General features: G+C 33.3%; 1 protein-coding gene across 2 annotated transcripts in view; it reads left to right on the top strand.

Moving 5' to 3' along the window:
• Nucleotides 1–49: 49 nt before the first annotated feature.
• LOC126824437 (TBC1 domain family member 9) overlaps nucleotides 50–14,919 on the top strand; it is a 33,932-nt gene continuing 19,062 nt past the window's right edge. For both annotated transcript variants that reach the window (XM_050553664.2, XM_050553663.2), the window contains exons 1-19: nucleotides 50–211; nucleotides 1,389–1,500; nucleotides 1,845–1,896; nucleotides 2,798–2,875; nucleotides 3,760–3,846; nucleotides 4,888–4,971; nucleotides 5,942–6,075; nucleotides 6,484–6,549; nucleotides 6,809–6,885; nucleotides 7,589–7,642; nucleotides 8,104–8,175; nucleotides 8,777–8,909; nucleotides 9,545–9,664; nucleotides 10,449–10,537; nucleotides 11,686–11,838; nucleotides 12,466–12,574; nucleotides 12,890–12,984; nucleotides 13,882–13,976; nucleotides 14,536–14,682. In XM_050553664.2, the coding sequence (XP_050409621.1) occupies nucleotides 168–211; nucleotides 1,389–1,500; nucleotides 1,845–1,896; nucleotides 2,798–2,875; nucleotides 3,760–3,846; nucleotides 4,888–4,971; nucleotides 5,942–6,075; nucleotides 6,484–6,549; nucleotides 6,809–6,885; nucleotides 7,589–7,642; nucleotides 8,104–8,175; nucleotides 8,777–8,909; nucleotides 9,545–9,664; nucleotides 10,449–10,537; nucleotides 11,686–11,838; nucleotides 12,466–12,574; nucleotides 12,890–12,984; nucleotides 13,882–13,976; nucleotides 14,536–14,682 (1,801 nt within the window). In that variant the 5' untranslated portion in view covers nucleotides 50–167. The remainder of the gene's footprint in view (nucleotides 212–1,388; nucleotides 1,501–1,844; nucleotides 1,897–2,797; nucleotides 2,876–3,759; nucleotides 3,847–4,887; nucleotides 4,972–5,941; nucleotides 6,076–6,483; nucleotides 6,550–6,808; nucleotides 6,886–7,588; nucleotides 7,643–8,103; nucleotides 8,176–8,776; nucleotides 8,910–9,544; nucleotides 9,665–10,448; nucleotides 10,538–11,685; nucleotides 11,839–12,465; nucleotides 12,575–12,889; nucleotides 12,985–13,881; nucleotides 13,977–14,535; nucleotides 14,683–14,919) is intronic.

Below are 14,919 nucleotides of genomic sequence, written 5' to 3'. Positions count from 1 at the left end.
AAATCAAAACATAAGTGTCACGTGAAGGATCATGTGACAGGCTGGCGGAAGTAGATAATAATATTGTTGTTGACAAATTTGGCCACATCCACCAGGAACTTTGTTCAGATAAATGGCCAATAAATAGATAATGTTTGTATGATTTGGTTATCTAATTAGCAAATACAATGTGGGTTAAGCCTGAGGAGGTGCTACTTGCAAATGCCCTTTGGTAAGTTTTTCGGAGAAAAGACTTTGGGCTTTCCAAAACAAGTGAACCCCTCCTAAAACTTAAATTCATGAATCATTGCAATGACTTCAATTTCTTTTACTTATTTACTTTTGTGTTGTTGTTTTTGGTGATATCATAGACAAGTTGCCCTATTTTTAATATGTAACAGGCATTGCCTGAGTAGGCGAAGCTGATTGTTGTCAAATATAAAACCTTCTCAAGTGATGCTGAAATGTTGAATAATTTCGTTTTTCCAAATTGATTTTAATTTAGATCTAAAGTGTATGAGTATTCGATAAGTTACTGATTAATTTTGTTTAGAAAAAGAACAAAAAAGTGTGAGAATTATTTTCATTGACGTCATATATATGTGACGTCATTGATTATACGCTTGGACGAGATTTAATAGAGGGGAGATAACTTTGACTATGTTGACATGTGCATTGCCTGTTTTGCTCAGTGTATCTGGTTTGAGATGGTTCCGGTCTGAATTTTACCAGAAGAGAGCTTTGCTCTATATTATCTTAGCACATGCACAGAGGTCTTTCCTGTATGAGGAAAATGCAGTACCCGGAGTAAACCAACGAGGTTGAGAAGGCACACCTATCTCCAATTGTAATTCTGTCAATTAGGGATGTTATGGAAAGACAGTCGAGCACCTCCTATGTGCATGTCTTATGGACTTAAATGACAGAAAAGTCTGGCCAGAAGTAAAGCAAGTTACCTACCTGTTAAAAAGTACATTAAAGTTTATAAGCCAATTTTGGGGATGTTCAATATAACACAACTAGTTTTCATTGTAAATTATAAAGTATATGCTGACTCTATATTAGGAAATGAAATGAAGGACAGAAACAATTTACCCCCCCCCTCCCCCCCCCCCCCCAAAAAAATTCAATTAGATATTACCAGTTTGTATTAACTGTCACATTAAAAATGTTCCTCGGTGAAATTTAATTATTAGTGCCTACTATACACCCAGCAGAAATGAAAATATGAAGTGCTATTTGTAATCCTGGTGTGGGAGTACATGTATATGGACTGGAATTGTTTATCTCTAAGCAACAGAGACACCAAAATATGTATATCAACCTATCCTTGGCCTCTGATAGATTCTTTCAATGACAGCTGTTGATCTACTACCTGAATTCCTTAGCTAATAGTAATATTATTTCAGGGTGAATGAAAGAGCAAACCCATATTTTGTACTACAGAAGAGAAAGGGTTATGGTGGGGGAGGATTAGCTGGTTTGTTGGTTGGAACTATTGATACAGTTTTAGATAGTAAGGTAGGAATATTGAAATAATTTATTGCATCATTACCCCTTTTTTAAAAATAAGAATAAGAGTGCCCTTTTGGTACTGAATGGGAAACAAGAATTTATAGATTACTGGGTATACAGTTAAACGTTTGTCATGTAGGCATTGTCAATAATTTTAAACTAAATTGTATTTCTTATGCTGCCACAAAATGTCTACGAATAATTTACTGTTAATCTTAGTCATACCTGATTTGTAATTAAAGTCATCAGTTCAGAGTTCGACCACCTACTTACTCTACAGACTAAAGTTATCCATTTGTATCAACATTGTTAACACACTGTCATCCTTGGATTTTAACTATTCATTTCAGACCCCACCATATAGGATATTACATCAAACACCTGGTTCAGAATTAAGTTACTGTAAGTATTCCAATCAGGCCTTGAGTTCACAAAGTTTTCTCAGACTGAAGTTAAGAATTTACTCAAAAGTGTTCGCCTTATTTTAACTAAAATATAGCTCTTTGTAAAACTTTTGTTTTAATGTATCAAATACATCTATATAAGAAACTTTGTGCAAAGTTTTGTGTTTCATGATCAAAGATATTTCTCATAAAACAATGATTGAAAGTTGAGTAAATTCTTAAATCTGAGAATGCTTTGTGAATTTAGGGGCCAGAAGCCTATTCATATTAAAATATATATTTATGGTTCCTATAACCAAACCAACCAAACTTTGGGGAAGTATTGTATTGAGATAAGGTAGTTGCGGGGAATGGTGTAGAATAGGTACCGAACAGATTAATATTCTTTAACATTCTGTATCTTTCTGTGTGTGTTGGTTACAGGAACAAAAATATTTTTGTGGGTTTCATAAAAGCAAGTAAACTACAATATTGTAAAAGTTGAATTTCTAATGAAAATATCAGTCCAAAAATGGTTCAATTCCATTCAGTATTTACAGAGATACGATGAACTGAAATTCCATCGATCTATGTTTATGTTTTGTGAAATCTAATGGATGGGCCTGTTTTTAATCTGATTGAATCAAAGCCAGAAGATTATCTATCGTTTATATTTTGATTTTGTTTTCTTAATTAAATGTTAAATAATCAATCTGAGTATATTTTAGCAAGGATTAAGTTGTAAGAAATTTTATATTTTCTGTAGAATGCAAAGCATGCGCTGTTACTTTAAGATCTCTTGATTGTTTCTGAAAATATTAGTAAAATTGGCGAGTTTGTGGACGCATGATGACTATAACGAACATCAGATTTTTTTCTTGCTGTATATTTGACATTTTATCCCTTCATAATATTTACAGATATATCTGAAGCCAACAATAAGAAGGAAATTAGTAAAGATTGGGAATGGATAGAACAAAATTTGATGCAAACACTAGGTAAATATAAAAGAAACTAATTGCAAAATACAAAAGCTTATTAGAATTGAGTATATGCATGACACAGGGTTGGGTACTTCCTCTTTCTGGAAAACTTGATATTTTTTGAATGGTTGGTATGGTAAATAAATTTTGTTTTAATTTAGACTAGTAAGGTTTATAAATGCAGGCCTGAAAATTGATATATTTTTGTAGGATTTGTGCTGAATTCATGCAGGAGAATTATCTGAATACATGACTAAATTGATTAAGAACTAAATTTGAGATTAACCTTTCATTGAAATAAAGGATATTTATTCTAAGAACTGATCAGTCAAACAGTACACATCGCACAGTTCTGTGCAATACAATTACTGTTTATTTCATAGAATTGTGACCCTGTGACCTTGTGACCTGTGTATTTCCAGTTCAATTACTAAATATCATTAACACAATTTATCAATTCAAACATATCAAATTTTTGCAAATGTTTTGGTATTCTGGACACAGAGACCCATCTACTTAATATTTCAAAGATCCTCTGCCCTGAATGACCACCACATCAAAAAAATGAGTCTAGTACTGTCATTTTGTAATGCAATTCTACTCCATTTCACATCTGTCATACATGCAAAGAACAGATAAACCTTTTCAATTTTATTGAATCTATGTGGAATAAATACTTCTCAAAATTCTTAGAGTGTTTTCAACTAAAATCGTCGATTTAGGACTTAAAATATTGGTCAACTTAGTGTATGTTCTAAAGCAGAGCTAACTGTAGACATGCAGCCTTAGTTCAGTATAATATTTAGGTTGATGAGAATCTTATGGGGATTCTGAAAATTATACAGATATTCAGATAAAAAATGTAAGAATGTGAAGATGAGTGTTTTGTATATTTACAGCTGCGTTTGAGAATGATGAAGAAGCAACTGATTTTGTACGATGTAAGATAGAAAGTCTGGTGGCTAATATTGTTGAAATCAAGGAAGGTGAGAGTGTGAGAAAATATTGACTAATACATGCAAGTAAATCAATACAAATCTAACATGGCCCACAAAATGCAATACAGTGTTTATACAGTTGTCTTTTTATTATTAAAACCAAAGCAAGACTAATTTATAGAGGAAATTTTCAAATGTAACAATTCTTTGATCAGCTCATGAAAAAACAAATTCCAATGGTTTATATTTGTTAGAATTTTTGCAGTTGTGAATCTATAGCTTTCAGCTTTCATTAACTATAAACTAGACCACAGATTTTAACACCATTGTTCTCTTATTATGTCTGCACTAGTGGCAAAATACCACTTCAGTTCAAAGCATACAGCACAGCGATAACATCCTATTCCAATGCTAATGTTTCTCACTGTATTTGTTAATCAAGCTCTATCAGACTACCATGTCAAATTATATTATATGTTCAGACTGTAAATGATAACTGCTATCAACAGGAAGAATCTGTAAAATATTTAATTGCGCAATAGAATAGTGAAAATACATTCAACGTAGACTGAATCTACAAGTGAATAATTGATAGCGCAAAAAATAATTAACAGATATATCAATAATCAAAATTTAAAGTAGTAATCCACGTTGGATCAGTGAGTTTTGCATTAGTTCACTATTCCAGGATGTTCTGTGTACGATCCCTGTGTTGACATAGAAAGTTTCTCAGGATTTTTCTGCCTGCTTTAGCTGTGTCAGTGGTGCAGGATAGAGAAGACCCGGAAAGGAAACGTCTGTTCGTTCTGAGAGGATGAGAACTCCAGTCCAAACATGTACTTGTTGATGTGCACATAAAAGAACCCATAACAGTTGGAAATTTATGCAGAGTAAGAGTAGTCAGAAATGCTGCTGTACAGGCAAAATGTACCTCATAGCATACTGAATAGTGTATTCATTTCTACATAAGTCTAATTGGTGCAGAAAAGTAGGATATTAAATCCCATTTCTTTTCCTTTTATTGAGGCTTTTGTTTAATACCTTATTGGTTAAACCAATGAATGTAATATTTATATAATTATCATTTAGATGATGAGACACAGAGATTTGTTACTGCTACCAGAAAGTTCAGAAAACTCTTCAATATGCCAAAAGAAGAAAAACTGGTTAACTGTAAGTACTGATATGGTCTGTCTGTTTTTCTGGCACCTTTTCTAAATTGTTTGTAGTTTTTTAATATCCTGTGACAAATGACCTGAAGTGAGAGGATATTGAAATGGGCTCTGTCTGTCTGTAAGTCTCGACTTTGTTTCCAGAGCATATCTCCAGGAACCATTCAAGATTTCTGTATGAGACTTTGTAGGCACATCAACCTATTATAGTAGTTGTGATATTAGCTAATTAGAAATGTCTCTGGTGAGAAATAATTGTTGTGTTTCCATGGAAACAAATTTAACTTAGTTTTTGTGCTATGAGGTGGGATGTTTATAACCCAGTCATCTTGTATTTTATTTGATAGTTCTGCCTTGTTCTACTGAATAAGCACTCGTATAGGAGGTACCTATTGACCATACACCCAAATCTCAATAGGAAATGGTTTGATGAAGTGCTCTATTACACATAAAAATACATCTTGTAGATGCCAAACTACATTAGCTTTCTAGGCAAAGGGGTTGGGCCACACAGTAGGCTATTCTTTAAATGTCTGTCTGTTGTACTTTTTGAAGGGAAATAGAATTGTCAATTCACTTCTAATAGCTGTATTTTTTTATTGAATTGGATTTCTTTCTTTCATTCTTTCAAACCAATTACAAAATCACATAGTTGAAAAGATTAACATAATTTTAGGCTGTCTCATCAAAATAAACTTGTCGAGTTTCTGACTTCAATGTGAAAACGGTCGACAATAATGTTAGACATGCACACAACCAAAATTGACTGAGCATAACTTTGAGTGCATTTACAGGGAGGCAACTACATACCCGCTTAAGACTTTACGATGCTGCAAGTACTAATACGTATGCGAATAATGAATAGTCATTATATGACCATAATACATCGCTTTGACTGTATAACTTCTGTAATTAAAGAAATGTTTGCAGTGGATGTGGATGTGATTGTTTAATATGTGTTTGATTTACAGATTATTCGTGTAGTTATTGGAAAGGGAAAGTACCAAGACAGGGTTGGATGTATCTCAGTATTAATCATCTGTGTTTTTACTCATTTTTATTGGGAAGAGAAGCAAAGGTTATTATACGATGGACAGACATCACTGTAAGTAAATTTATAACAGATATCTGTGATTTTTGATTATTATTTTAACGGTTATTTCCCTTGATCACTTATAGATATTCTAGAGACTGAAGTTATTATTTACACAGTGTTTTTGTTCATTGGGCAAATATTCAGTGATCTCCGATATTTCAAACCTCTAAAGTTATCTGATTACTGGCTGATTTTTTGTTAAAAAAGACCTACTAGCCTATCAAATTTTAATTATTTCTAATAATTACATTCCGGTACTGGGATGTTTCCCTCGATCAGTTTTTTTTAATATCTTGTAAATACTCCTATTATGTACAAAATAAATAGAAATGCTACAAATTTTATGGACTGTTTAGATAATACAGCTGCTTTGGGTGTTTGTTTAATTGCCTGGAAATCTATCTCTGTCTTTTTCAGAAATTAGAGAGAGATAATAATATGTTGTTTCCTGATACAGTTAAAATATCAACTAGAGAGGCATCTGTAAGTTCTTCTTCTGTAGATATTAAATATCCATATATGATAGATTGCTCTAATTCCTGACAAGATTGGATTGAGTGCCTATTGACTAATGCTTATTGAAGCTTCTCTTGTCTCATATTTCTCACAAACAAACCTAGAGTGTGGGAGAAGTGTTCTCTTCCTTTACTAATTCCCTTTATCACTAACTTTATCAAATTAGCATCAGCCAATTTGGGTATTTTTATTAAATTCCTATTGTAACTGAAACATTTTATTACAGCATTATTTCTCCATGGTGATGCACAGTAGTGAGAGTTACAGATTAATTGAACAGTTGGCTAATATGGCTATGAAACAGTAAGTTACATATAGTACATATAGCAGACTTACCTGTCATTCAATTTTATTACAGGACTGGGAAATGATTAGAAATGAAATTGTGTATAATGTCTTGCTTTTCTGTCAAATAAATCAATATACATATAAGGTTATATAACTTCTATCATATCAGTTAGGGCCCAAACTCATTTCTAATTAATGTCCTCTTTGAATCAAAGCACTGACAAGTAGAATTTTAAAAAATTATAGGTCCACTTCATGTTTATAAATGAAATGAAAGTATTTATGTGTGTATATTGTATGTATGTTCACCCATTACGCTTCGTCGCCACGCTCCACTCCCATATATGTGATATCAAATTACTCAGCATGACCCTGTGAATGGTTTAGGCCATCGATTTTGGGTCCTGGGCAAATTTGAACCCTGGGCGAATTGGACCCCTCAGCAGATTTGGGCCCGGGTATCCTGCTAGTACCTCATTTTATCTGCTAGTAGTTTGGATGGGACAGAAATAAAGGACCTGTGTACACACTGGTAGTGCATCTTGGCAGTTAATGTTGTCATCAGAAAGGATAGTATCCATCAGTATACTTGTCTCCCATGTTACTTGAAAATAAATAAGAATTTCCTATATCAAAAATTAAGCTTTTGTATACATTTGTTTAAAAAATATATTTTTAGATATTGAATTGAAATTTTTAATGATTCTGTTTCTTACAGGTTAATGCAAGAAGGAGGATTTGAAGAAGATAAAATGATTTCATTTAGAACCAAGTAAGAGTAGGAGATTATTCAAAAATAGAACTCAATGAAAAATTAAGTTTCGAAATATTAAGTGGAATTCGGTTTTAAATTGTCAATAGTGGAACACAAAATTAGTTTTATCTCACCATTATACACCTAACCAAACAAATTAACCATCAGATCAAACTTAATTTAAAGAAACCTGATCATTGAAATTTCTAAAAACTGCCATTGAAATTGGGTACCGGTAAATATCTTGAAAGAATCTTCAGGATTGCAGATCCTGGATGGAAATTTGCTACAATAATTAATTGAAATAATGATGATATTAAAGAGATTTAATCATTTTGATTTCTAAAAACTGTCACTGAATTGTTTTCATTTGAAAATCGGGTAAATATTTTGAAAGAAGATTTAATGATGTAGATCATTGATGGAAATTCGCTACAATAATTAATTGAAATAATGCAGATTTTAATGTTTTCCTGCAGAAAAAAGACCTCGAAGAAGATGTCATCGTTAAAAAGAGATTTAGATGCACGAGCCAGAAGTGAAGCATTCAGGTGTGTATATTTTTGTCTGAATAGGTGACTCTACTACTATTATTTGTATGTGTTAGCATACACATACAAGATCTCTTGACAGTTGGAATTCCATTAAGAGTAGGTGGAAACCTTGCTGCCTGGGAAAAATTTCCCTCATAGCACAGTGCATGACAAATACCCATCTTCATTAGCCCTGTTTAGTGCAGAGCAAAAGGACTTTAAAACTCCATTTTTTTTACATGATTAATTAACTCCCTTGCTTTTCTCTATGGGGATACTCAATTGAACGTTCTGAAATTGAATTCCTGCAATCCCACAAATAATGACAATCAAGTGAAAAGGGGGATTTTAGACTACCCAGCATGAGTCAAATCCATAACAACATATCAGCTGAAACATATTTGTTGTGTTTAATTATGTCACACCCCCTCCGTTGTCAGGACTGACAGAACTGTAACATGGCTGAATTCCATATCACTTGATTGCATTTCTGTCAATCCGTCTTCATTAGCCCAGTTTAGGAGCAGAATAGTAGGATGTTAAACCCCATGTTCCGGACTGATAATCGAGCACTCCCTGAGTCATCAACCATGATATGAACTATATTATTGTATTGTAGACAAGCGTTCCAGTTACCTGTACATGAGAAATTAGATGGTGATGAAGAATGTACATTATGGACACCATATAATAAACAACATGTTAATGGTCGATTATATCTATCTTCTAACTTTATCTGTTTCGCCAGCAGGGTAAGATTATTGGTATAATTTCAATCAAAATATAGTCTGATATACTAAAACACATCTGTTTCGCCAGCAGGGTAAACTTATAGGTACAATTTCAATCAAAATATAATCTGATATACTAAAACAACCCAATTCCGGTTGAATACTCAAAAAGAAAATCAGCTTGAATCTCATATAATCTCACGGAATCATCCCCAGAGTTTGCAAAGCATTCTCAGGCTTAGGTTAAGAATTTACTCAAAATTGTTTGCTTATTTGAACTAAAATATTACCCCTAATAAATACATCAATAAGAAACTATGTCCAAAGTTGTGTGTTTCTGGATCAAATATATTTCTCATAAACAATGATTGAAAGTTGAGAAAATTCTTAATTTAAGTCTGAGAATACTTTGTGAACTCGGGGGCCAGATCTTATGCTTCAGTCATATTTGCCATCCTTGACTGATGGGTATTGAAATTGAACTATTGGAGTTCATTTTTTTCTAAGAATTTAACATTAAAACACAAGAAGTACAGTTAAATATATTCAGCTTACTTTCTGGTAATCAAGTTACTCTGATGATAAATATTGTTTTTGGTAGATCCAGTTAATCGAGACCTATCTTCTATTTTGGGGTACTATTTATGTATTTATAGGTGAGAGATTTAGTAACAGTTATAATACCATTACGTGATATACAGGTAGTAGAAAAGGTAGATAACTCTGCTTCTGGTAATCTGATATATAATGCTGTACTAGTCACTACTAAAGGAAAGGTGGGTAAAAATATATGACATCAACTAACTTTCTGTCAATCATATCAAATAATCAAAACTTACCATAGCATGCTACAGTCTTGTTGTGTTTTCTCCTAAATTAGTGTTTCTCAAACAAGAATGCTTAGGGGTCTGGGAATGTATTTAGGTGTCATCTTGCAATGAGTTGATGTACTTGTATCTTGTTGTTGATCAAAATGGCTTTTAAGATGACCAATGTTAAAGTTAATCGAAGAATTGTGTAAAAAGTTGTGGCACACGCCCTGTGTCCTAAGGACCCTAATATACCTAATAAAGGTAAAAGACTGGGATTGATGATTGAGCTATTAGCCACTGATCAAATGCAGAAAAGTTAGCATGGATGTTGTTATTTATTACAAATTTAACATCCAGTACATGACATTATGGACAGGTTGATTTGATTAAGATTATTTATGTATAAAGGAGTAAAACAAAGGGTAAAAACATAAAAAAATTCTTGTATATAATAAAAAGTCACTTTAAAAAACATGATATTAAAATTCGTTGTCACGAGAACTGACCATCTTTTCCGTTTATCATAATAAAGCCATGTTGAAACAAGAGGTCCAACTGATTGATGTTTGGTATTGTCAATCCAGATAGCAAAGAACCCATAGGGAAAAGAATCGACTTGCTTTGTGGAAAAGTGAAGTTCTTGCAGTAAAAATCACATAGCTGGGGGATTTGGTTGAACTGTATAATTTTGATATCCTCCTTGATTCAACTATTAATGTTCACATATCCTGTCATGTTTTTGTTTCAGATGAGTTTTACATTTGCCCAGTTCAGTGATCGAGATTTTATTTTAGAAAGAATATCAGATTTTCTCTTCAGACAACCTGAATCTAAATGGTAAATGTTCCATTTCATTTTTATCAGTGATGAACATAAGAACTACACCAGGCAACCAATAAATTGTTTTTTGTACTTTCACTTTTTTTTATATCTTAAAGGTTTTCTTATTCACTTATCATATAGTGCACCTCCTGTGTTCAAAAATCATATTTTCCTCTCAGTTCTGAAATAATTGCAGTCACTGTGGATTTTTTTGTGGAGAATTGAGTTTTGAATAAGCCTCAGTTTTAATCGAAAAGGAGGCTTATAGTTCACAAAAGGCTGATAATTGTGTAAAAACAAAGCGAAGTAGGACAACTTGATGAATATAGATATGTTTCCGCCCTTTGTGTATTGTTCTTATAACAGCATTTAAAAGGCAACAATTGCCAAAACAAGTTGCATCTTTTTGCCCAAAATATTCTATTAAAGCCATTATTTGTTATTTGAGTGAGTTTGAATTGCTTGCAAACTACAGTATTCTGAATATTAAATATAAGTCCAAAAGTGGCTAAGTTCAAATTAGTATTTACAAAGATATGGTGAATTGAAACTTATGCGGGGATCACGTGGCTAAGTGGGTAAGACGCTAGCTCGCTAGCCTGGAGGTCGGGTGTTCGATCCCTGCATTGACCGAGAAAGTCCATCCAGATTTTCCGGCGTGGTTCTCCCTTGTCAGTGATGCAGGACGGAGGGGCTGACAAGGAAAGCTGTCTAGTCGTTCGGATGGGAAGAAAAACCGAGGTCCCGTGTACACATTGGCGTGCACGTAAAAGATCCCTTGGCAGTTGGAATTCGATATAAGAGTAGGCCGTAGTGCCGCTGTCCGGGCAAAATTTCCCTCATAGCACACTGTATGGCGTATGCCCGTCTTCATTAGCCCAGGTTAGGAGCAGAACAGTAGGACGTTAAACTCCATTTCATTTCATTTATTTTTTGAAACTTTTGCAAAATTCAGCATACACTGCAGACTATATAAACGAGTCAGCGCCACCTATAAGTCATGAGATTATCTACTTTTGACAATCTGAATAAATTAAGCCATGAAAAATTGTCAGGAATATGCAAAAGATCATATTTATATTTTTCCAAAATCATTAATTAAACAATTACATATGCATATTTTTATTTCTTGATAATTGTGTTATTTGTATTATTTATTTTAGTCGAACTATAAGTCAGAGTGACGATAGTGAAGAACAGATTAAATTTCAACCAGCTTTGATTAGTTTATTCTGTAGACGAGAATCAGACGATCTTTCGCCAAAAGAAACAGTTAAAATGCACTTATGGGACGTTCACTTTGCAGAGTATGGAAAGTAAGTTTTAATATTTTTAGCACTTTGTATGTATAAATACTAATTACCCTGGTTCCCTGAAAAGATAAGAGTTTTGTAGTTATTTTTAAAATCTCCCAAAACTACTGCTTACTGGACCACTTCAAACAATCGAGTCATAGAACTAGTAGTACACAGTAGAACTTGTTCACAGCTATATGCATAGGACTGAGGATGGTCTGAGCCACTAAAAGGAGCAGTAGTTTCAGGCATCCAAGTGCTACACGGTTCATTAATATAAACTGGATTATAAGGATACAAGTAAGAATGAAGTATGTCAAAATGATAATATACAGACAAGATTTTACAATTTCATGCATTTCTGTGTGAAAGACCATCAATAACATTTATCAGACAAGCTATTTGTCCTCTTTCATCCTCTTTCATCACATATTGGTGAATAATCTGTATACTTTTATTAACAGGAAGACTACCCTATGAAATCTGGGACAAATCCTTTAAATATTATGGCAGTTGCTTTTTAAAATGATAGAGTTAGGCCAATAAATTATTATTTATAAGCAGTGTTTTTTTTTTTAGAAGAATACTAGCTAATTAGAGAATGTAAAACTGTAATTTTGGTTTAACATCCATTTGTTTTTGTTACAGGGGAATGTGTATGTATCGAACCCATCGAACACAAGAACTAGTATTAAAAGGCATTCCTGATAAATATAGAGGTGGAATGTGGATGGTCTTCTCAGGGGCAGTTAATGAGGTTTGTTCAGATTTCTCAATTAAAACTAGGGCGAAGGGGGATCGGTAGTCGCTTCCTGAAATTATTTACAGACTAATAATAATAAAAACAATCTGTTGGTACAGAAGTTAACAAGTACACATATTTTATAAGAAGTGACATTCCCGTCCTCTTGGGTTTTTTTTAAATTGGATAACCCATATCCATTAAGATAGTTCTGTTAAAAGAAAATGTAGCTAATTCTGACTATTTATAATCGTGAATCTTTTCTAACTTATGTTTTCATGTAGTTTTTGGATGAAAGATAATGAGATTATAATTGTACATATATTGTAGATGGCGTCTAACGAGGGTTACTATGGTAAAATTGTACAAGAAAGTTTGGGTAAATCTTCTATAGCTACAGAAGAAATAGAAAGAGATCTACATAGGTGAGTAAGGTGATGACTCACTAACCAGGAAGTCATGGGTTCGATCCCGGTGTTGACTGAGAAAGTTCCCCTGGATTTTACAACCTGGTTTGAGGGCAGGGCAAGGAAAAGGCATGTAGTCATTCAGATGGGATAAAAAGCAGATCTCCACCTGTTTACTTGACGGTTGGAATTCAATAAAGATGAAGCAGAAAATACCCTCATAATGGATGGCATACACCTAATTGGTGTAGAAAAGTAGAACATTAATAGTCGGGAACGTCAAATGCCAAATTATCACTGAACCCACTTTTGCCTGATATATAATGTTTCTCGGTGGATTATTGTTGGGTAGGGTCCCCTTGATTTTTCCAGGGTTGGTGTGGTCGTATCACCTTTGGGGAAAATAAAATATTCAAGATGGCGGCCCAAAATGGTGGGAAAAATATACAAAAATTATTTTTCACCATCGTGTTCAGCGACCCCAAAAACATATAAAACGATATATTACACGACCTAGGATGGTGAAAAATGATTTCTTTGTATTTTTCTCACAACTTTTGGCCGCCATCTTGAATATTTAATTTTCCCCAATGGTGACACGACCACACCCACCCTGGAAAAATCAAGGGGACCCTACCCAACAATAATCCACCGAGAAACATTATATATCAAACAAAAGTGGGTTCTCGGCCCTGGCGTCCAGACTATAAACAGCATTTCATTTCATTTATATTAGAGTGGAAATAAAACAATTATAAGATATTTGCAATATAAAACAACACTTTGTTTGAATTTCTGATGTTTTTCAGCTCAGTATCATTATTTTTAATTACATTAATATCATCCTCATACAGACAGGAACTTGATCAACATGTACATATATATATATAAAGCATGATTTATCTACTATTCCAGATCTTTACCAGAACATCCAGCATTTCAGAATGATTTGGGTATAAGTGCATTAAGAAGAGTTTTAACAGCTTATGCTTGGAGGAATCCTAATATAGGTAATTTTATTCACCAGATTTTTGACTATTTATATTCACTTATATTCTGTTATCAGTCGTTTTTAATTGTATTCCCTTATATTTTGTTTGTCAATCACCTTTAATTGGTAAGGCTGATGTTTTGTTTATCAATAATCTTTAATTGGTAGGCTGATGTTAAATGCTTGTTTATAATAATATTCCATCTATTCCCACCAATGAGGATTGTTCAGTGACAGATGGTCTAATCTTAAGATCCATAACAAGTTGTACATTACATTCAGCCATTGTATGTAACTAGCTCTTGATTCCTTGCCAAACATCTCAAATTTTCTCTGACCTAATTTGTAGTGAACAGTGGATGTTAAACCCCATGCCTCACTTTCTTCCCATAGGTAAAATTCACCAAGCAATATTTATTTCGGTCCCCATCACTATCACTAAGATCTGATCTTGCTTGCATTGTACAGGGATTCTTTCACCCATCGACTGTACTTTCAGTAAGGAATTAATTTGTCACAGACTTTACTTTGATATATATAATAGTAAAATGAATGAATGTATTTGTATATTTGTGTAGGTTATTGTCAAGCTATGAATATAGTAACAAGTGTATTATTATTGTATACCAGTGAGGAAGAAGCCTTCTGGTTACTAACAGCGATATGTGAAAGATTATTACCAGATTATTATAATACTAAAGTTGTAGGAGCTCTTATAGATCAAAGTAAGTATAAAATAAAGTGTTTCCATTGGCAACTAATGTGGGTAAAGTGTTCCCATTACCAGCTTACTTGGGTAAATTGTTCATATTCCCATTAACTTGGGTAATGTTCCCATTCAACTAGGGTACAGTGTTCAAAGTAAGTATAAACCACTAAGTTTTAATACTGCTGACTGACTCCCTATATAGAAAGTTTTAATAAAAATGTTTGCATTAAATCTGTATAAAATGTGATCATTT

Source organism: Patella vulgata, chromosome 6 (assembly GCF_932274485.2).
Source record: "Patella vulgata chromosome 6, xgPatVulg1.2, whole genome shotgun sequence".
Lineage (NCBI taxonomy): Eukaryota > Metazoa > Mollusca > Gastropoda > Patellidae > Patella > Patella vulgata.
The sequence above is the reverse complement of the archived record's forward strand: the minus strand, read 5'-3'. Positions and strand labels throughout refer to the sequence as shown.